Consider the following 22,776-nt stretch of genomic DNA (forward strand, 5'->3'; position numbering starts at 1 on the left):
ATTATACAACGTGATGAGCAAAATCGCTCTGGTAGATAATTGAGAGTGTGTTTCATGTCAAACACACAACTTTCCTCCAAACTAGGCAGAAATAAAATTTTAAACTCTGCTCTTAAGTCTACTCATCTACTCTTCAACGAGGATATACTCCACTGACTGTAAGACACACGAGTATTCTAGTTTTTAGGTGTTTATTGGGATGTTAATCACAAGCAGGAGTTGTTGGAGTTGTTTGAGTCACGGACAAATTCTGCTGAATTTCCTGTGTGTTTCTTCCACAGAGTTTTATTTAGCCAGAGCCCTTTAGGAGTTTTCTGCCTCCTCATTAGAAAGTGGTGGTTCTTTCACAATGGTGTTTTGAAATTTAAGGGGTTTTGGTTTTAGGCAACAGATGAGTCTCTTTAAACTGACTGTATTTTTTTGATATTAGGCACTATGGCCTTTTGTTCTTTTGCCAGAGAGACGGAAATACGATGTTCCTTGGTGAAGGCATAAAGATGATGAGCTAAGAAATAACTCTTCCATGCAGTTTGAACGTTATAACCCAGTTTCCTCTGAGTAAAGGAATTTTTCAGCTGCTTATCAATGTAGTCATGAAGCTGGAGTGCTCTAACATTGGTTCCTTTATTTTGGTGTGATACTCCTCTCCACCCCCCAAAAGTACCCCACCGGTAAACCCCAGAAAGCTATTCATTGTGATTCATTAGGGGTACAGGTGGTGGTTTCATCGTATAATATTTTCCCCTAAATGCTAATGTGTCTTTCAAATTGTCAGAAAAAGCAATACAAGTTAGTTTTTTATTTAAAAAAAGAAAAAAAAAAAGCTTTTAGGCAAAAGTGGTGCCTCTTCTGACTTAAGGCCCTAGTGAAGTGCAGGAAGTGAGCAAATGCAAATTACCTGGAGAAGTGTGCTTTGGGTTACCTCGAGAACAAATTCCCTGCCATCACTTTAAATCCAAAGACTGCCAGGCTCTGAAGCATTGCGATGATCCATGCACAACCTTGGAATGGGTCTGTAACATATTTCCATGAAGAGTTGTTAGTTTGCTATACAAAGCCAAAAAGGCCAAAATTCAGAAATGCTGGCTGTCTTGTCGTTAAAGAAGTGATGTGTTTTAGCTGTACTAGTGGTAGTGGCTGAGCAGCAGGTTTTGGTTTGTCTTCACTTGGATTTCCAGCTGATTGACCCAAAAGAATGTCAGAGCTCCTCTCTACCAGTTCTTGAACAGGGCGTTAGAAATCAAGCTGAACTCTCACTCTTCTTGTAACGCAGTGGCTGGTGTCAGCTTTGTATTGTGCAAAACCTTTTGAGGTGGAGGAAGAGACAGGGCTAAGATTTACTACCAAATGAGTTAATTTACATGCTGTCTTAATATATGAGTAACTTCAACTCAGCCCGTGAGAAATAAGGGATAGAGAGACATATCTTGAGGCTCTGGCCTGACTGTGTAAACACACCTTTGCATCTCAGCAGCATGCTTCTCATCCTTCCACGTACTGGGGTCTTTTCAAAGTTAGTAGTCTGATAAAGTTAACGCGCTCAGAAAGCTTTCCAGTAGTCAGGTTACTTTGGAATGGCGTGTGAGACTTCTTATGCAAAACTAACGCTCTCAGGCTGTGTTTTTTCAAGTGAGCTTTCTGTCTGACTTTTTAACTCCTCAGCACTTGAATAAACAGTGGTGGTGCCGCAAATGGTTTTCTGCAGTCCTGTAAATTTGTATTGCTGACACCCGTTTCACCATGTAAGAAGTCTGACCAACAGCCTATAACCTTTAATCTGCTTTATTAGCACGACTGAGGCAACTAAGAGCTCTTATTTTCACTTACAGACTTGCTGTCCTCACTTAAGCATGGTGAGATGCAGCTCCTGCAGGTTCTGGCTGGCTTGTAGCGATCTATAAATGAGCAGAGAACAGGCTTTGCCCCGGGTACTTTAATGGAACTGTGTCCTCAGATAGCCTTACTCTGACGCTTAAAAAACATTCATTCTTCTGAGGATGCTAAATGTCAAATTCTGGAAAGGGAAAAATATGCTCTTTGTTTGAAACTCTTCTTGTTGTGGTGTTGCTCCTCAGTTGTTTTTGTTTTCTCAGGGGGAAAAAAAAAATCTGATTAAATACTGTATCTCTTGCAGTAATTGCTGGGAATGCTCATGAACGGTTTTTGTTGCCTCTTCATTAGAAAAGAGCTTTGTTCAGTCCTGAGCTGAATCTGTGATGCTCTTTTTGTCTCGGGTAGAGGGCAGGGCGCTACGCCCGTGGCGATGCAGAAGGCACAGCAGGTGAGCCAAGGGCTGGATCTGCTCACGGCCAAAGTGGAGAACGCAGCCCGCAAGCTAGAGGCCATGACGAACTCGAAGCAGGCAATTGCGAAGAAGATTGATGCTGCTCAGGTACCGCCAATGATTTAATAAATGCTTCAGAGCATGATTACGTTACTGCTGTTAGCGCTGTGAGACTGAACTAGTTGTGGCTGTTTCCAAACACAACACAGTTACTCCTTAGGAAGAACATATAGGGGCTACTTGCTTTCACAAAGAAAAATGTTATATTTGGTGATTTACGGAGTGCTGTGAGTTTTGTTACACCTTATGACATTTTTTATGAAAGGTAAAAGGTTATGAAATTAAAATGAGCAAACACCCTAGATCTGGACATAAACTGACCTTACTAAAGAAAAGAGTAGAGGAGTTTCAGACTCCAGAAATTTACCTGTGAGTAAAACCAGAGCCTTTTCCTTGGGCTCTGTTCTGGGAGTGGAGTTCAGGATTTAGAACCTCATATTCGTGATAAGAGGAAAACAGTGTTAATGAAATGACTTTTTCTTTTTTTCTTTTAGTTGTTCTTTTATTTTTGTAACTCTGGATCTCCCTTAATGGCCAGTCTATTACTTGGTGATGATGATGGTCATCAAATAATGAACCTTACGTGAATGTGTGTAGGTGTATATAATAATATATATAAATACACATTAATGTTTTATATATATCAAATGAAATTATAATGAGACCTTTTAGGAAGAGCTCTGTAAAGAGTGCCATGCTGTCCATAAGAGCATCTGTTTTCATTTTTTTTTCTGAAGGCCAGATCATGAGTCTCTAAAGCTACTGGTTAAATTTTACTTCTGAAAATACTGTTGGCAAATGTTGGGAAGAGAGAATGTGAAATCTTTGGGTAGATTTCATCTAGTTTGACATCTTTTTCAAAACAGAAAATCTGCCAGACAATAGAACAACTTCGTGGTATCTAATAAACAGAAATCGCTTTTGAAAAGTATTTTCTGTTACATAAAAGTTTTGAAAGCTGTCTTTTTTTTTGAAAGCTGTATTTCTTTTTGTTTAGAAGTCTCTATAGAAATAATATTACTGTTTATCTTCACTCATACACAACTTCTTTCTGTTAAGAATTGGCTTGCGGATCCTAATGGGGGCAGCGAAGGAGAAGAACATATTCGGGGAATTATGGCTGAAGCACGGAAAGTTGCCGAACTGTGTGAGGAGCCTAAAGAAAGAGACGACATCCTTCGCTCCTTGGGGGAAATCTCTGCTTTGACAGCTAAGCTGTCAGATCTGCGACGACAGTACGTATTAGTTTTATCACTTAATTTATTCGAATGACTTTCATTGACAGTTCAAAGTGCTGAGCAAAATCAGAATACTGATGACTGAGGAATATATTTTCCTCCAAGAACTGGGAATGCACATCTTGTACTTCTGAGTTTGCCCTGCATTTAGTAAAAATTAAATGCAACAAATTGTTCAGTTCCTGGGGGAGGAAAAGCTATCTTTTTCACATCCTTTAAAAAAAATCAATTTATAAAATACAGTGTCCTTTTTAATGCTTCAACCTAATGATTTCTATACCAAAGCCCAACTTGCACTATATGCCTCAAAACCCCCCCCCCGAAAACCCAAGAGAGTAACTAGGTTTGTACTACCTAGAAAATACTTACTTTCTGCTGCCTAGGGAATATTTGACAGGCAAACCAAAGCCAAAAGTAAGCTCCTTTGTACTGTGAAAGCACTTCAAAGAAACGAGATAATGTGAACTTCAAGCTTGTTTATATAGACAAGTGTCACCACTGGTTTTTGTGAAGCGGTCTACTACATGGCGAGGTGGAATGTGCCACTTCAATCAGTGTCAGTGTTCTAAGCTGTAACTGCAGACTATATAAAAGATAAGACGTTCAGAAATCATATTTCTGTATCAGTTTTGCAAGGAGGATGCTTGAGAGTGGAAGCGGAGAACCAGTTACCATATAAACGGTGAGCTTCATCTGTGGCCAGCTGCAAGACGGAGACTGCTGTGGTTTAACCTGGCAGCTAGGCACCAGACAGCTGCTCGCTTAACTCCCACCTCCCCATGGGATGGGGAAGGGGGTGGGAAAAAGTAAAAACTCGTGGGCTGAGATAAAGACAGTTCAATAGGAAAGCAGAGGAAGATACTACTAATAATAATGATACAAAACAAGTTATGCACAAATGCATTTGCTCACCACCTGATGAATCACACCAGCCCATCCCAGAGCAGTGATCGCTACCCCTCCAGCCAGTTCCCCCCAGCTTGTGTACTAACCATGACATCATATGGTGTGGAATAGCCCTTTGGGTCAGCTGTCCCAGCTGTGTCCCCTCCCAGCTTCCCATGCGCTGGGCAGCCCAGGCCAGCATGAGCAGCTGAGAAGCCCTTGACTGCCTAGCACCAGCTAAAAACATCATTATGCTGCTAATATTATTCACATCCCGAATGCAAAACACAGCACTACACCAGCTACCAGAGAGAAAATTAACTCTATCCCAGCTAAAACCAGGACAGAGATAAATATTTTTCTTTCTTCATTAATTAGACATTTTAATCAAGTTTTTCTTCAGATTTAGCTGCTGCAGGTCTTAATGTGCTGCTTCTGTTCAAGTTTATACATAGCCTTGGATCTGTTGCTGCTTGCTTTTCTGCTTCTAATCTGTGCGGCTTTAATTGCGCTGGCTCGTAGGACAGTGGTGCATGTGGGAAATCAAAAGTCTTGCGTCAGTACTGTCAGTGACCGTACTGTGCCTTTGCCCACCTCGGTGCTGTGCTGAACATCTGTCATACCCATGCACTGCAGCAGAGAAGCGTGAGGTGGGGATTTTTTAGATGACAGGTCTGCATTATCTGCCCCCAGACTGAAGCATCAAATTTAACTGTATTTAAAAAGATGAAGTACCTTTCATTGTGTTGTTGCTGAGTTTGGGACTAGCTGTAAATGATGTTTATGTGACTATACTTTTTTTTAATCCTTAGCGGGAAAGGTGACTCTCCTGAGGCCCGTGCGTTGGCTAAGCAAATAGCTACATCACTTCAGAATTTACAGTCCAAAACAAACAGGGCTGTAGCAAACACCAGGCCAGTTAAAGCAGCTGTCCATCTGGAGGGCAAGATTGAGCAAGCTCAGCGGTGGATAGACAACCCTACTGTTGCTGACCGGGGAGTAGGTAAGTGTTTCCGTGTGCTCTTCCCCACACAGTCTTATCATTAAACTTGTTTGTAATTTCTGTGACTGAAACTGCTGCTTATGAGAGGCTGAGGATGTGTGGAATCTCCTCATGATTGTGGAGACCTGCAGTTTGTGGCTGGAGGTTTATAACCAAGTCCTGGCTGCAATATCGTCGAATCAAGTTAGCCCGTGATTCTCGTTGACTTCTGGAAAGAACAGCTTTGGCCAAGAACAGGAGAATGTGTGCTATAGAACAGGCAAACTTTAGACTGCTCCTTGCTCTTGTTATCATGCACATGTAATATCTCAAATCTGAATTTATACCTACTCTAGCAAACTGAGTAATTAAGTCCTTCACAGAGGGAGAAAAACACTCATAAACCTGACCTAAAAATATCACTTCTAGTGCGGTTTCTGGGTTAGCTGAGGAGAGTGCTACTGAAGCCAAGAGAGAGGTGAGCTGAGAATCCAAGCATGCTGTCAGCGAGCGTGTAATTGCCGTTCAGGAGGGGCTCTATTGGGAGCCTATTGAAAACCATTTCTGAAATTTCTTGCTTAGCTTCTCCTGATGCTATTGCAAGTAGGTGGATGAAGCTTGAAAACCGGATTCAGTGCTTTTTTTCCATAGCAGTTACGTCTGAGCAGTGCAGTTACATCTGAGCGGTGCAAGTGGTAACGAGGAGTGGAAGTACACCTTACAAGAAGTTGTATCACTGCAAACCTTTACTAGCTCTTTCTCACACCTTTCCCTGTTTGGCAGGATAACTTCTGCTGTATGAATAACCAATGACAGATCCTTCAATTAAAGATTTAATGATGTTGATAGCTTGGACGCTTGCGAAATGCAAATTTCTATGCAAGATTTTAAACAGAATAGTGGAGTTCCGTGTTTTGACACGTTCTGATGGCCAAATCGCACACAGAGTGAGATGGCCAAGAAGGCGGCAGGCAGGTCTTGTGAGATGTTTTGGCAGCGGCTGCAAACCTTCCTGATTTTGATGTTTCTCTTGAACATAGTAACCTGTGAGGTGGTTGGCTCAAAAAAGCACAAAACCTAAACCTATTTTTTATTACTTTGAATAGCAAAGAAACAAAGGTAACTTAAATCCCCCTTGGAGTCTGTAAGTGCCTAGTTCATCATGAGGCTTGCATACATACCAAAAGCTTGCTGAAGGAACTGAAGTTTTTCAGCCCTAGATATATATATATAGTACAGAGTTTAATCAGTCGCTGGAGTAATGCATATGATAGAAATATGATAGAGATGCAAGAGGTTGGAACTTCAATGTTTCTAGTTTAGTCAAAAAACTCTAGTTGGAACATGTCATTGTACAATTTTTTTCATTTAAATGTCTTTCATTTGCATTGGCACTTGGCAGGGTGCTTACAGGAACAGTGCATTAAGAATATAAATCAGGTATGTGCTCTCTTCGGTCTGGACAGCACTGCTGGTAGAATTGTAGCACTGAAAACATCAGGCCAAATAATGTGAAAATACTTCAGTGTTCTCTGCGGCAGTAATGACCACGTCACAAGTAACTGGGTGTTTGCAGTTATCCCACGGTAGTGCTTCCACAAAAACTGAATTTTGATGTAACGAGGCAGAATGTGTATTTTATTGTATAAACACACGAGCAACTTCGGTAGTATTAGCTTCTACAAATATTTACCTGCAGTCGTATTGTGAATTATCCTAGCGAAGTGATGGCTAAAGTAATTCTAATTGGCGGACACAAACTAGGCAAGACATATTGAAGTACCCAACTGGTGTGTGAAGTGTACTTGCTTGGCTGCACTTGACTTACACAAAACAACAATTAGGAAACATCTTGGGACATTCCAACAGCACCACACTTTTTTCTGAAATGATGGTGGAGTGCTGAGTGATTCTTGGATAGTCAGGTCTGGTGACAACCAATTACTTCCAAGTAATTGTGAGCTTGATCATGCACTTGGATTGCTGGTGTGTTAGCATCGGCTTAAAATGATTCTGCAGTAGGTCTTTAAAGGACTTAATATACGATGACTTCTTTGAAAAGAAGAATACTACTGCGTTATTGAAAGCACAGAGGAGCACATTCTTGTGAAAGAACAGGAAGCTTCTGTAAGTGAATGAAGGAAATCACCTACGCTAAAAATAAAATTGTTTTGCAGAAAACCTTTTGACACACTGTGGAGGCTTTGTAAAGTGTTTTGTATGTCCCCCCCCCATCCTGCACACTTGACACTTCCTACCCGTGATTTCTAGAACCCTGGGAGAGGGCATTCTGCTTTTTCACTTATGTTTTCTACTTGGTGTTTCTCCCCCTCTTCCTGCTCATCGTCTAACGACTTGTAGTGATGTGGAGATGAATTGCAGTACTTAGGATTTACAAGTGCTTTCTGTTGGAATCAGCAGATTAGGTAGGTAGGAATACCTGGCAGCTGTAAAGGTTACCTTCTGTCAGACCACCCTAGTTAGAAAGGACGCATCTCTAGCCAGAGTTGCTGCAATAAGCAAAAAGAATCTGGTGAGAGTTGAATCCCTCTGTGGGTTTTGAACTGCCATTACTCAGCGATAGAGTGCAGAAGATCCTCTCCACCACCTAGAAAGGTGTTCTTAAAACCCCAGGAATTCTGAAGTGCCGCTTACTTCACGGTACGTCTGATTCATGCTTTCAGTTTTTTGTTCCACTGCATGTCAATGCCATGTGACTTCTTCCGCCGCAGGCCAGGCAGCGATTCGGGGGCTGGTCGCGGAAGGTCGTCGTTTAGCCAATGTCATGATGGGACCTTATCGTCAAGACCTGCTGGCCAAGTGTGACCGGGTAGACCAGCTGGCCGCTCAGCTGGCCGACCTCGCCGCGAGAGGGGAGGGGGACTCTCCGCAGGCCAGGGCCATTGCTGCTCAGCTGCAGGACTCCCTGAAGGTAAAAACCTGCTCTTGTGCCATGAAACACGGGATATGCCAAAGTATTTGTGCTCCTCTGATAAAGTGCTTGTGTGTGGGAGGCATCAGTCAGAAGTGCAGCAAAAAACCTGTTGGTTTAGCTGAGATGCTTAAACTTCCTGCAAAGGCCTTGATATCATGCTGTGGGGATTAATTCCCAATGAGCTGTTTAGAAGTAAAATCGGAAGTCCCATTTTAAAAGAAAATAGTATGCTGGCTTTGCAAATCTGAGGGTTGAGGTCTCGAGCTGAGCTGTTCGTAACTTCTGATGCCGCTTCAAGGAGCGGTGTGTAAGTTTCTTGTATTTCAAAAGATGTAAAAAGTGGTTCATTGGTCAGGCTTTTAAGATCCTTGTATCTTAATGACTGCCATTGTAATGGGCTTTTTTTTTTTCAAGAAGTTTTATGGGATTTGAATCCATACAAACTTAATATTCCTGTATCCTACACTAATAATTGTCCTTTGCTTTAAGGATCTTAAAGCACAGATGCAAGAGGCAATGACCCAGGAGGTTTCCGATGTTTTTAGTGACACCACAACTCCTATTAAACTGTTAGCAGTAGCAGCCACTGCCCCCTCTGATGCTCCCAACAGAGATGAGGCAAGTATACTCAGCGGGTATTTTTCACTTATTGTTTAATTTTAACCTGCATCGGTATATTGAAAGATGAACGAGTATTTTGAAAAACAGATTGGTTGGTTTTTTTTTTTCAAGCTTGTGAATACATGCTTATTAATTCTGACAGCAAAATGATTGCCGTGCAGCTCTCTCTGGGCTCTTCGAGATTGCAAATTGTGCTGTATATTCCTAGAAACTGTATTGTCCCTGACTTCAACAAATGGCAGAGGTTTCTCCCCGCGATGTTCGGGCCCTGCTGCCTTCAGCACGCTACAAATACTTCTACAAAAATCACTGACAGGCTAGTTCGTGGAGGATGTTTCTCAACACTATATAAGCTGACTAAAATAGTCAGATTCACACCAAGACTGATCAACAGATTTAACCTGTTCTCTGGCTGGCTGATGTTTCCTGTACTTCCAAGCTAGCTGCAGATAAAATAGCTAAAACTCTGACAGCTCTGTTTGGCTTGTTAGTTTGAACGTGATCGAAATGATTCCCCAGGCCTTGGGGAATTCAGCTTTATGACAGGAGAGCTTTTTGTCAAAGTATTCTGTGCTTTGGATAACTGAGGACTGTGGAAGGAGGGAGTTTGTTTTCCCATGGGACGCTTCAATTTTTAGGGTAAACCCCCATATTTATCTTCCAAATATAGTTACTTTTGGATTATGGTTTTGAGAGACTAATCTCTATGAGCTAAAACAGTTTTAACGCAGTATTTGTTACAGCAGTAGTCGTCAGGAATTAGTGTACTTACTATCTCAAATCTATGAAGTCTGGTAGTATCCTTTGTTGCCCAAATGAGTTAGTAAAGAAGAAAGTCCAGTAATGTAAAGATTAAAAAAAATAAAACAGCCTTTTTGTGTCTTCTTACACCTTTCAGGAGACAAATTAAGTTTGTATCTTCTGAAGGTGTCTATGGCATCTGACACTTTGAAGAAATTGTGTAATATATTAGAAAGTTAGGCTTTGTTAATGGTGCTTCTCTTCTGACAACTAGGTGTTTGATGAAAGAGCAGCAAACTTTGAAAACCACGCTGCTCGACTGGGAGCTACAGCAGAAAAAGCAGCAGCAGTTGGAACTGCGAATAAAACCACTGTGGAGGGCATTCAGGCAACGGTGAAGTCAGCGAGGGAGCTCACTCCGCAGGTTTGCTTCCGCGGCCTCGAGGGCTCCGAGAAGGGCTGGGACGGCTGCTGCGGAGTTGCTTTAGGCTTCTGTTCTCAGAGGAAGGTGTTAACACCAGCAACAAACGTAGTGCTGACGCCCCTACAAGGGGAATGGCAAATGTTTGTGCGCATGATACCAAGTAGAACAAACAGATTGACGTGTCTTACTCTTCATCTTTTGGGCAGAAGTGTTGGTGACTTGTCCTTGAAACAAAATTACTTCCCGGCTTAGTAAAATTTGTACGTGTAAAACATGCTCTTTAATGATCTTTTCTTCCATCTAAAATTTTGGTAGTGTGATAAGTATTGTACTTTAGTGCTTTCAAGAAGTGTGTTTAGGATATATTAGCATGTAATTAAAGTTCCAGGAGAAAAAGTATTCGTGTGAACAAATTCCAGAAGCATTGTAGGCCTTCAAGCAGCTAGATGTTGAACGAGAGTTAGTGAACTGGTATTCCAAATGAGGAGCTACACATCCAGTCCCGGAAAGACAGATGCATTTTCAAGAATGTGTGATGCCATGTTATACTGATACTTCCACAATTAAAAATGTTTTCCATTGGCAGGTAGTATCAGCTGCTCGTATCCTCCTGAGAAATCCTGGAAATCAAGCTGCTTATGAACATTTTGAGACCATGAAAAACCAATGGATTGACAATGTAGAAAAAATGACAGGTAAAGTAGGGATTTTTGCTGAAGATTGTACTAGTGGCTAAGTAGCTGGTATAGATTTTTCCCCCATTCTGTTTGGATTGGTGAAGCATGCATAAGAGGAATGACTGATTAAAAATAAATTCAGAGAAGTGGGAATGTGCTCTCTGGCTCCAGAAATAAGTATATGTTACAGCATAATCAAAATAGCTTGCTTCATATGTGATAATTCTGAGCTGCAGGGGAGCAAATTCAACTTCAGTTCTTCTGTGGGAAAACCAGAATACCATTGCTGGTAATTGCAGTTGCTATCCTAGCAGGATATCACTGTTGCAACTTGCGGTGTTTTCCTGCATAGTCGTGGCATGTTGAATGCAGAGAGATTTAAGTGGGGGTAAGAAAACATGCAAAAATGATGTAACAGCGTGATGAAAGCTGTGAGTAAAACAAAGCTGCTGATCTACTGGATCTGGCTGAGACACTTCAGTGTTTCAGTCCTTCCAAAGTGCAGATCCTTTGCGCTGGTCTGCTCATCTCCTGACTGTATGCTACCTCCTTCTCCATCCCCGTAATTAAATTGTGGGTGTTTTAAATCTTACTGCCTTGTCACTGTACATCAGCCTTATGTAAAACCACAGCCAGAGGGATATTTCCTTTTGAATGAGTGGGAGAGGTACAGAAAGTACTGAACATGTTTAAAAGAAATTCGGCAGGAGGAAGGAATCTCTGCTGCGTGTACTGTGTAAGCCAGTTGTTGACTTGGGCAACATTCCATGGTAGATCAGGAAGAGCTTGGGATGTCATTAGTGGGAGCAAGCTTGACCACGGTTATTGTGCTGGAGGTGCTACGTAATCAGAAGTAAAACTGCAGTAATGCGTTTGGTCTGATTTCCATGCTCCCTTCCGCCCCTCCCCACGCCCTGGTTTGGAAATACGTACTTTTCTGGTTGTGAACAGTCTCTGGAATGCCAAATATTGCTTTCCACAGATGAAACTAGAATATGAATGTGTTTAACTTTTATTCCAGGGTTGGTGGATGAAGCCATTGATACTAAATCTCTGTTGGATGCATCGGAAGAGGCTATTAAGAAAGATCTTGATAAATGTAAAGTTGCGATGGCCAACATGCAACCTCAGATGCTGGTCGCTGGTGCCACCAGCATTGCTAGGCGAGCAAACCGCATCCTGCTGGTAGCAAAACGGGAGGTGGAGAATTCAGAAGACCCTAAATTCCGGGAGGCTGTTAAAGCAGCCTCTGACGAGCTAAGCAAAACCATATCCCCGATGGTAATGGATGCTAAAGCTGTGGCAGGAAACATTTCTGATCCTGGTAAGGATTCAGTCGGCTGATTGCAAAAGTATTTTTTACTGGCTGAAGATGGTGTGCAGCAGTGCTCATTTGGTCTTGTACAGCTGTGTGTCCCCTTTTTAGGCACGTTTTGTGTACACTTAAATCCTGGAGTGATGAAATCAAGGGCACACCACTAACTGCTGAATCCCGCTCTTTAAAAATGCGATCAAAGACCTTTGGCGTATTCAAGGGAAAAGGATTCAGCATTCTAGTTTATGTGATTTTGTAATCTTTGTTACAAAGTATTTGTTACTGGTTATCAGCAGTACTACTTTATATAAGCAAATATTACATAATTTATTTTATTCTGAAAGTTGTTTGGGGAATTACTTTGGCTATTGGTGGCGATTTACTCAGCCTGTAACACCAACGCTTCACACATGTAAAGTTTGGTAAGTTTTAAACATCTTGTTTTCACAGATATAAGTGTGCTCAGCACAGTACGTTAGAGAAGTAACTTTCTGATGTAGTGTTGCAGTTCTGAATATTACAGAATGCTCTTAAACTGGTAATGGGATTTTTGTTCAGGTTTGCAGAAGAGTTTCTTGGACTCTGGGTACAGAATTCTGGGAGCTGTGGCCAAAGTCAGAGAAGCCTTCCAGCCCCAGGAACCAGATTTTCCCCCTCCTCCTCCTGACCTTGAGCAGCTTCATGTAAGTGCAGCATAGTTTGTAATACAATACACCCTTGTCACGGGTGACGTGTGGATTGCACACTGAAATTACTTCAGTATATTTTTATTCCCTAGAAATAAAATGCGTTCTCTGGCAGCCATGCATACAAAGTAGCCTTAAGTGTAAAAAAACACCAATCCAGCTTTCAAAAGAGGAGATTAAAACACGGTATTTCCTTTAACAGGTGCACTTGAAAAGCTGGAAAAAGGCGTGAGCTCATGCGATTGTGTCTTGCCATGACCCCATCCTTTACTCAACCCGTGTACTGTTTCCTTGCACTGAATCAGATTTTTGCCTTTCTTAGTTGACTGATGAACTCGCTCCTCCAAAACCGCCCCTTCCAGAAGGTGAGGTTCCCCCACCCAGACCACCACCACCTGAGGAAAAGGATGAAGAGTTCCCAGAGCAGAAAGCAGGAGAAGCCATTAATCAGCCCATGATGATGGCTGCTAGGCAGTTGCATGATGAAGCCCGGAAATGGTCTAGCAAGGTAAGGAGCTGTTTTATGCATCTTGTGCTAAAAGGAGTATTTATTTAAGGATCAGTGTGTTTGGTTCGAAGTCAGCTGTCTCAAAGACAGAGAAAGGCTTTTATAGACCAGAGAGTAAAAACGCTGCTGTAGGAGGAATTTAGAAACCCTTTCAAGTTCAGAGTGAACTAGGGTCAACTGTTGTGATACTCAGAATTGCTAGAATGCTTTATTAACATACCCGTGTGAACACAAACGTGCCTTGTATGCTAAGCTGTTGGTGATCCTTGATGCTGGTATGGCCTAGAGAGCCACTGATACTTATGCCTTTCTGGGCTGACAAGCTGTCTGCTATATTTAAGTGCCTTTGAAAAGTCTGGATGGGTGTTGCAGATGCCAGCTGCAGGCATCGTGAGCTGGTTTGTCTTAATTCTGGGAGGAGATGCAAGTTCCTTTGCAGTTAATCCGCTGCAGCTATGATCGGAAAAGTAGCCATATATAGATGGCCCGGTCTCATTCCTTTTTGTCGCGAGTCACACTCGCTGTCAAGGTCAAAAATCCTTCATTTCCTTATGATTTCAGTGCTATGACAAAGCAGGGTGAACTCGTCAGTCTTATAAATGCTAATGGCACTTTTTTGCTTTCGCTTTTTCTTTTTTCCCTGAAGAGCGACGTTTTTTTTTTTCTCTGGCAGCAGCTCAGAACTTCTTCAGATGTAGGCTTCTGCGGGTATAAATTAAAGATCAGAATTTGGCTTTTAAAATCTCCACCTTTTTTCTCCACCAAATTAGATGGTGAATGAGAAAGTACACTTGAATAGCATACAGAATCAACCTGAGTGCTTTGTGCTTAAGGAACATGTGTTTTGGAAGTACTGATAAAATACAAGTGAAGTCCTGCAAAGCTATTTGAGTGTCTCTTCCATAAACTTAAAAGCTCTGTTCCCCCCATACTAATGGCTATACCCAACACATATTTATATTACCTAAAGGATAGTACTGGAATGGATTAGTCATCTCTGAAAGCAGTTTTGAGGCCAGAAGCCTTAATTTCAGCTTCCTAAAAGCGTTTTGATGTTTGAATCCCAAAATGGATACCTTACCAATACACTGTAGGTAAAAAAATGCTTTTACTATATACATACTACTCTATAAGTTCTAAATTGGGTAGTGCAACTCTTAAAATATTTATCAAAGCCAAGCAGCAGACCTTAAAACTCCTTGCTGGTTATGAAAGAGCTCTAATTTTAGCGTCTTTAGGCTATAAAACACTGTTTTCATTGCTGTTCCTTTAATTTGAGACCACCAAAGCAGCAAGTTGGCCTAGCATTTGTTCTTCTCATTCTTTTTTAGCAGTCCCATTGTAGCAATAAGCTATTCTGACAGTTTATTTTGGGGGAAGAAGGTTTAAAAACCTTTGTGTAGTCTCTGAAAGCTAAGCTCTGCTTTAGCTTTCCCTGCCTTTCCCTCTCATTTGGATAGATTGGAGAATGAGGGATATTTGGAAACTTTTCATTAGCTTAAGACTTGAACAGAAGTTGTCTTTGAAGACGAGTTGATGTGGCAGTATACAAAAGTTTCAACTTCCTTCCGAAACTTCTGTGTGTTTTTGTGGGTGTAGATGTTTTTTGCTATAAAAGGCCGTATCTTAAGCAAAACATAGTTGAAAATGCATAGTTTTTGGTAAGGGTAGTTTGACATTTATCACACTTTGCTTTAGTCAAAGAAATACAGTTAGGAAACTTGCAGAATATTTTTGTATTGAAATGCTGCTGTATTAAATGCCTGTATTGTTACGTTGGTATACCACTTACCTTTTCCTTGTGATCTACCCTAGCACAATGTATTTGCTTGAATCCTTTTTTTTTTATTCTTTTTAAGGTAATGGATACAACATACGGTGGCAAAACTGTATCATATGCTTCATTATCCTCTTGTTCTACTAATTCTGTTTCAGTCTGTTTTAAGAACTGTAATAGTCGCAGCATTCATAACATTCGGTATCACCTCCTCTTTCCATAACCCGGTTTTGTTCTTTTTCATGTTATCTGCGGTACTTCAATACTCTCTTCTACAGTGTCTCCCGTCCCACCTTTATTTTTTTTTATTTCACTCTGCAGCAAGCAGTGTCAGTGGTTTTTCTGTGATCCTGCTGCTCTCTCTTCCCATCACATATATGTGAACGGGCTTCCATGCAAAGCTTTCTGTCTGCGCAAATACCGGTCATCACCTGCTCTGCCTGCTTCCATGTGGTCAAAAGAGCGTTCATTGAAACAGAAAATCCATTCATTTCACCCTTGTCTTGCCAGAAAAATGTTGGTCTGCAAGTCAGCCTCTGTCCGTAGCAGCTGTACGCTGAGATGAACAATGTCGCTGCATCTTTGAATTGTAACTTCTTGATATTTGTGGTAACTTTTGGTTCACAGGTGAAATGTTTGTTTCCTTCTGCTGATCTTGTGTTCCTTCCCCTCCTCTCTCTGACCTGAGCCTGGAGCTGCCTTGTCAGATCTGGAGAGACCAAGAAGATGTTTTGGTCGCTCAGACAGCTCAGTTCATGCTCTTCTACCAAATTCTGCTTCTTGTACTAACTGTCCCCTGTTTCTCCACCCTTGCTGCCACCTGCAAAGCCTGATGTGACTGTGATTAATGAAGCGGCTGAGGCTGGTGTAGATATAGATGTGGAGGATGATGCAGATGTTGAATTCACTCTCCCCTCTGACATTGAAGATGATTACGAGCCTGAGCTGCTGTTAATGCCAACCAATCAGCCTGTTAACCAGCCCATGCTGGCCGCTGCTCAGTCTCTGCATCGGGAAGCAACCAAGTGGTCTAGTAAGGTACTCCCGATCTCCCCGGGGACTGATCTGTGTGCATCCGGCCATTCGGAACGCTGACACATTTGCATCACTCTTGATCCCTGCTGGGCCTCGCCGTTCTGAATGAACAAGCGTGTCTGCACTTCAGAGGACTGAGAGTGGCTTCACGAGTTCGCTAGATCTGTCTGTTGGTGCCGGGTTGAAGCTTGGTTTGGGTCACTTATTAATATTCAAAGGCTTCCTCTCCCTTTGCACCTGCCTGTTCTTCTTTGTTCTGGCAGTTTTCAAATTGCAGTAGGGATTGTCTTCCCTCCCTCCCTGTTCTTTTTTCCACTCATTTGGGCTACCTGGGAAGCCGCGGTTGATGGTTTCTTAATGACTTCTAGCTACAGCAGAGTATACAGCGTTCAAGAAGTCATTTAACCTGTCTGTTGTGCTTTGCCGCCATTGGTGCCATCCATCCAAATACCTTCCGACAAGGAATGGCTTTGTATGGCAAAAGCGTACCGAAGAGGACTGACTGTCTGCTGGCTTGCACTTGGCTGTATTGCAATTGCTGGTCTTGAGAGAATTCTTGTTACGAAGGAGCCGCACTGAACGCTGGTAGCTGCTGAACTGAGGTTGTGTTTGTGGGAAACCCGTGGTGGTCTAACCCCAGGTTCAGACGCTCATGAGTAGCCTGTCTCTGCTGCCTAAGCACAAACGGTTGCAAGACTGGTCACTATCTGTAGCATGCTGCAAAAACTGAGGTTGGTGTCCCGTAACAAACCAGGGTTAGGGGGGCATGTGTGTATATGTTTGCATAGATAGATATGCTAAGCTATTTTAATAAAAAGGGCTTTCAAAATGTTCTTGTCCTTTTCAGATTCTGATGCTTGGATAACTTGTTAGAGGGCTTCGTAAATGACACTGGTCCTAATTTCTTGATCCTCCTACGTGAAAACACGGAAAAGCTTTGTGTTATGTCATTTGCATCCTAGCTGGTTATATACTAGCAAACTGTTTAGCTGTTAGGTCACGGTAACGAATAGTTCAGCTTTTTGTCGCCTGTATCTGTAAAATATCTGGGACATCTTGAACTTGCTAGCCGTGAGTCGTGGAAGTATGTGCACAGGGACAGAGGATACATTTGCCAAGTCTGGTTCTCGCCATGCACTCTTTGCTCCGAACTTCATCGATCATTAACGGTGGAATTATACAGAGGAAAGAGTGTGCTAATACTTAAACTCACTCTGCTAGTATTTCATCCACGCTATAGGAATGCTTCGTGGCACCACGTAGTTCACTTTTGTCTAACGACTTTCTACAAAGGCGAATCTCAAGATACTAACGGACTACTAACAATTGATCATCTAGGTCTGCTTTCTCTTGCACTAGGTTTCTCTCTGGAACAGTGTACAAGAGATGGTTTTGCCTTGGTCATACTTAATCCACGTTTCAAACATTTCTCAGAAATATTTCTGTGACTGTAATTTTGATGTACAAGAAATCTGGATTTTAATGTAAGAAATATCACTAGATTATCTTTCGAACTATCATGTTCTCTCCTGGAAGCTTTATTTTAAAGGGGGAGATTTTGTCAAAGAGGAGATTTATTTTCAAGGAATAACTTTTTTTAAAAAAAAGATAATAGCTTAATCTCATTTCCACATTACCTGTGACATAGGTTTTGTGTGTTAGATTCTCTTCCACTTCTCCTTCAGCATTACAGCAGCATAGCTGATGCTTTAACACCTTCAGTTTCAGACACCACTGAATTTTATTCTCAACTGTTACGACTACACTATTTAACTTCAATGGTGCTATTTGGTTTAACAAGCTATTTAGCACACTTTTTTTAAATTTAAAAAGGGCTTTTTTGGGGGAATCTGGAATTTCAAATGCTAATAACATGCTTTACCTTAAAACCTAGCCAGCAGAGCAGTAACTCTCATTCCATGGACAAACTAACACTTTACCACTTCTTTTCCAGTTTTGAAGTGAACTTTTTTTTTCCTGAGTGTTAGGAAGAAAAATGTCAGAAACCTATAATTAGTACAGATCTTCCCTGTTCCTTGAAGAAACCTCTTCTGTGTTCACAAATGGTTCTTCCGTCCTTAACGTCTTGAAGGGGTTGCCACCAAAACGTAGCCTGCCACCCAGTCGTGGCTTTGGTGCAGCGGCTGTCTGGGCGCCGGCACTGACTCACGCTGTTCCCTTCAGGGCAACGACATCATTGCGGCTGCGAAACGAATGGCACTGCTCATGGCCGAGATGTCGCGCCTGGTGAGAGGTGGGAGCGGCAACAAGCGCGCCCTGATTCAGTGCGCGAAGGACATCGCGAAGGCCTCCGATGAAGTCACTCGATTAGCCAAAGAGGTGGCAAAGCAGTGCACTGACAAGCGCATCAGAACAAACCTCCTGCAGGTAACGGGTTAACTCTGTGTGAGGGAGCACAGGTGTTGTGGCAGTAAATCACACGTAAGTCTTCCCTTGGCTTATGAAGTTTGGTCAAGTTCTATGTCTGTTTTTAGGAGCCCACAGCCATATATATTCTGTAAAGTCAGGATTAGCTTGCCTGCGTTGCTTTGTATTTCACCTGCTCGTTCCTTTGTATCACAGAATAGCAGCAGAAGTACAGCACTCCTTAGTTTTTGAGTCTCAGCCAAATATACGTCATCCCATTCCTAACCAAGCAGACCCCTGAGGAGTATCTGGAGGAAAGGAAAAATGTTGGCTCCATCCCAAAAATTCTCATAGCAAGTAAAACAGGATTCAAGTATCCTACCAAGATTTGTCAGATAGTCTTGAAGGTTATAAGATCCACTCTGCGCTTGCTCCTCATCTAACGGTACACCAAAATCAAAAAAACTTATCTGAAAAAACAATAGATACAATGTATTGGTTCAGTTTACAGTGTGAAGTGTTTTTATCCCCATTCCCCAGGTCTGTGAGCGAATCCCAACCATCAGCACACAACTGAAAATTCTCTCCACTGTCAAAGCCACCATGCTGGGCAGAACCAATATCAGCGATGAAGAGTCGGAACAGGTAAGAGGTGTACAAATTGACGGTAGTGTGGAATTGTTGACCAGTTTTATGGGGAAAAATAGACAACGTGTAGTATCAGACATGTTCTAGGAACGCAATGTTTGGAAGCTTACCTCAGCTATTTAGTGAAGATAATTTTAGTGTAGCACCTTGGTTTCTGGCTCAAAAGCTACGGTTTAACAGAGGAACACCAACCCTTCCCAAGCCAAAAAGCTACGCTGGTTCCAGTTTTTATGTCGACAACTTCTTAATCTCCTTGATGTAACGGTAAAAAGCGAGCTACTGCAGGAACTTGGGCTCACAAAGACAGCAGGTTTGAGACGGGAGGAGCAGCAGCACCCTCTGGTGAAGCGTAGTGAAAATAGTTACTCACCAACAACATCCCGAGTCCTTGTCTTGGACTTCTGCTAGCTTCCAAATGCATGTTTTCAGCTGAAACCCTGCAATTTTGGCTTCTGAGATTATTCTACTTGGAGACACTATAAGGTTTAATCCAGATTTTGCGCAAATATACAGTGAGAAATGGGAAAGTCTCGTTTGAGTCAGGATAACACTGAAAACAGTTGTTTCATTTAGTTTTTCATAGTTTAAGTCAGCAGTCATCTGGCTTCATGCTTGCACTGGGAGTCCGCAAGTGTTTCCATGCTACTGTCCCAAACATCTATATTTGTTTTCAAACCTGTTACCTCATAATTTCTTTGCTTTCCAGATCATAGTATTGTGAAATGTATTATATAGATGTAACACATAGTATTGGACTGGATGATCCCCAGAGGTCCCTTCCAACCCCTACCGCCCCATGAAACAGTGGCATTTACTCATACACCCGCAATTGTTCTTTTTCTTGACAGGCAACGGAGATGTTAGTTCATAATGCCCAGAATCTCATGCAGTCCGTGAAGGAAACTGTGCGAGAAGCTGAAGCAGCGTCCATTAAGATAAGAACAGATGCTGGGTTCACTCTGCGCTGGGTCAGAAAGACCCCGTGGTATCAGTAAATGCTTGCCACAAAGTCTTGTTTTCTGTAACATAAAATGCCTTTTTTTGGAAACAGAAGAGATATATTAACAGCAAAAGGTGCTGTATACATGAGCTTCAGATTAGCTTATGGTAATGCCCCATTCTAAGGGTATGAATTATATGAGAATGCATTTCAAATGTCTTCGGAACGCATTTGATATCGAACACCCCAAAATTCCTTCCAACAGTAGATGGTTTTTATCTTTTTTTTTTTGTCTTTTGAAGATTCTCTTCATGAATTCTGTACTCCCAGAAGCACATTTCATTTATGCACTGTATGTTCCGGTAGTTTCCATGTGACGATATAACACATGGACCTCACTTTAAGCTTGCGTTGAGAGTCTAGGACACTAGTGGTTACTTGGCAGTTCTTTAGGGACAATCATTGACAGAGAAACATTTTACTTTTCAACAGGGTTTTAGTTGGCTGTTCTGAAACCATGCAGAAAAGGTGGAAAGTGGGGGGAGGGGGTGTTAATTAAAGGGGGAGTCCAGCAGAACAGTTGTAAATCGATTAAAATTCCATATCCAAAATGCTGCTGTTTGGAACAGTGCTTTAACAAACTCTGGAGCTGCCCTCGTAGGCAAGCATGCCAGAAGCCTCACGCCGGACCGCAGCACTGCGCAGGGGGTGGTAGTGGCACCCTGCCAACAGCTTGAGCCTCACGCCTGGAGACTTTCAGTCGTGGAACTCTTTCCTTCAGGCTCAGTTCAGCTATGTATTGGGCGGAAAAATCCTGGTTCTCTTAAGCTACCTGCGTGGCCAGGACCAGAAAATGCCACGTGCTGGCTCTTGCCTTTGGAAAACCAAATGAGAACATGCAGTTACTCTTTTCTTTTCCTCTTCCCTCCACCTAATGTTATTCTAGCTACTCAGGGGAAATTAATTAGAAAAGACCATTTGCCTCACTGCCCGTGCTCCCAACAATGCATAAGCTTTTTGAAACCCAAGCGCTGCAGGGACACGAAACCCTTTTTATGTAGTCCGATGGCTACAAATGGCGGTTCCCAACACTAAACGTACTAGGATATTTTTACTGGTTTTGACGTTTGGAGGCTCAAAATCTTTTTTCAGGTTCTAGTAACAGTGAATTAAACCAAGTGTACCTTTAAAAAAGCCCCAAACAAGACCACAATAAAACCCCACAAAATCCCCCCCCCCATTACTAATGTAGACTTGGGATGCTTTTATCCTTCCATAACTGAACATGCCTATATATGTCTGTACACACACACATTCGTTTCATTGCTCCGGAGTCTCTTTTGGCATTTGACGGAAGAGCGAACGACTGTTTTAGGGGGAGTCTCTGTACGTTTGCGAGGAACGCTTGCAGACTGCTGCCCAGAACAGCACTGACCTCGTGATGCCCTCTTGATTTGCAAAAAATCGTTGCGTGATCAACCTTTAACAGAAGTGCCCTTGTGGAAGAGCGGCTGGGTCTGCGCAGCCCGAAGAGACGCCCGCTGTAGGCACCAGCCTTTCCCTGTCTGCGAGCGGTGTTCTGCAGCCGGACGTTCTCCCCTCCACCCCCCCATTGCACTGTTACCGAAAAAGGGAAGCTAAACTGATTGTAATACATCTGCCTCAAACTGACCTTGGTGAGAGAAAGCAGCGTCCGTCTTTAATTCACTCCTTGGGGCTGGGTATTACAAAATATGTGGTACTGCGGGTCTTTCCTCGGTGTTCTCTTCCTGCAATTGCCTGCGAGAGGAAGAGGACAGAAGGGGTGCCAGAGCCTTAACCTGAATGTCTTGCGTTTGGTTGGTTTCTACCAGATCTTTAACATAATTGTAATGTCGTAATTTCTATTTAATAGTAAATAACACTGAATAGGTAGGGGTTATTTTTAAGGGATTTTCTAAATAGTCTTCCTGTATTACTTTTCAATGCTCCTCACGTTTCCTCCTCCCCCCAATTCAGGCTTCTCTGTGAGATTTTGTTTTGGTTTTTTTTTTAGCATTACTGTTTAGTTGCTTACTGATATTAATGCAATATTACTAATGCCTTTAATACATAATTGTTTATGCCAAAGATCACTTTTTGTTTGTTGAGGAATGTTTGCAGGAGAGTTACGAATCATGGTTGCCTTTGATATTCTTCCAGAATGTTTGCTGTAAGTTCTCGAACTGTTTTGTAGAAGCTGAGATACTTGTCCACCTTATGCAATTACTGCTTTTTTGAACACTATTGGTCTTCGGACCGGAAATGCAGCAAAAATTTGAAAAAGACCATGAATGTCACTTAGAAATGTTTTACCACTATAAAACTTTGTTTATAAACCAAAATGTATTGTATAGTCTAATGTTTTCAACCTTTCTTTTGGTTCTTTTAAAACAATAAAAATGCATTTGTACAAATGTCAGCTTGTGCGTGTTAATGTCAACGGAGCAGTGGACAACACCGCAACGAGCAAAACGTGACAGCGGCAGAAACGCTAAAGCAAAAGAACGGTTGTTTCTACATATTCTGAACAGGAAGAAGTGCTAAGTTGCTCAAACGGGCAAAGATTAAAACAGGTTGTTTCTGCCTTTTGTGCCGGTAAAACTAGTAATTAAAGAACTTACTGGGAGCTGTG

At 42.1% G+C, this 22,776-nt stretch overlaps 1 protein-coding gene across 2 annotated transcripts in view; it reads left to right on the plus strand.

Moving 5' to 3' along the window:
* VCL (vinculin) overlaps positions 1-22,558 on the plus strand; it is a 53,702-nt gene extending 31,144 nt beyond the window's left edge. Inside the window, exons 9-22 of one of the 2 annotated variants that reach the window (XM_075422900.1) lie at positions 2,239-2,392; positions 3,404-3,579; positions 5,280-5,470; positions 8,182-8,381; positions 8,874-9,002; positions 10,021-10,170; positions 10,757-10,865; positions 11,869-12,171; positions 12,721-12,845; positions 13,171-13,356; positions 15,962-16,171; positions 18,353-18,556; positions 19,076-19,180; positions 20,032-22,558. In XM_075422900.1, the coding sequence (XP_075279015.1) occupies positions 2,239-2,392; positions 3,404-3,579; positions 5,280-5,470; positions 8,182-8,381; positions 8,874-9,002; positions 10,021-10,170; positions 10,757-10,865; positions 11,869-12,171; positions 12,721-12,845; positions 13,171-13,356; positions 15,962-16,171; positions 18,353-18,556; positions 19,076-19,180; positions 20,032-20,178 (2,389 nt within the window). In that variant the 3' untranslated portion in view covers positions 20,179-22,558. The remainder of the gene's footprint in view (positions 1-2,238; positions 2,393-3,403; positions 3,580-5,279; positions 5,471-8,181; positions 8,382-8,873; positions 9,003-10,020; positions 10,171-10,756; positions 10,866-11,868; positions 12,172-12,720; positions 12,846-13,170; positions 13,357-15,961; positions 16,172-18,352; positions 18,557-19,075; positions 19,181-20,031) is intronic. The other variant, XM_075422899.1, reaches the window with a different exon arrangement.
* The last annotated feature ends 218 nt before the right edge of the window (positions 22,559-22,776 follow it).

Source organism: Opisthocomus hoazin, chromosome 6 (genome assembly GCF_030867145.1).
Source record: "Opisthocomus hoazin isolate bOpiHoa1 chromosome 6, bOpiHoa1.hap1, whole genome shotgun sequence".
In the NCBI taxonomy this organism is placed as follows: domain Eukaryota; kingdom Metazoa; phylum Chordata; class Aves; order Opisthocomiformes; family Opisthocomidae; genus Opisthocomus; species Opisthocomus hoazin.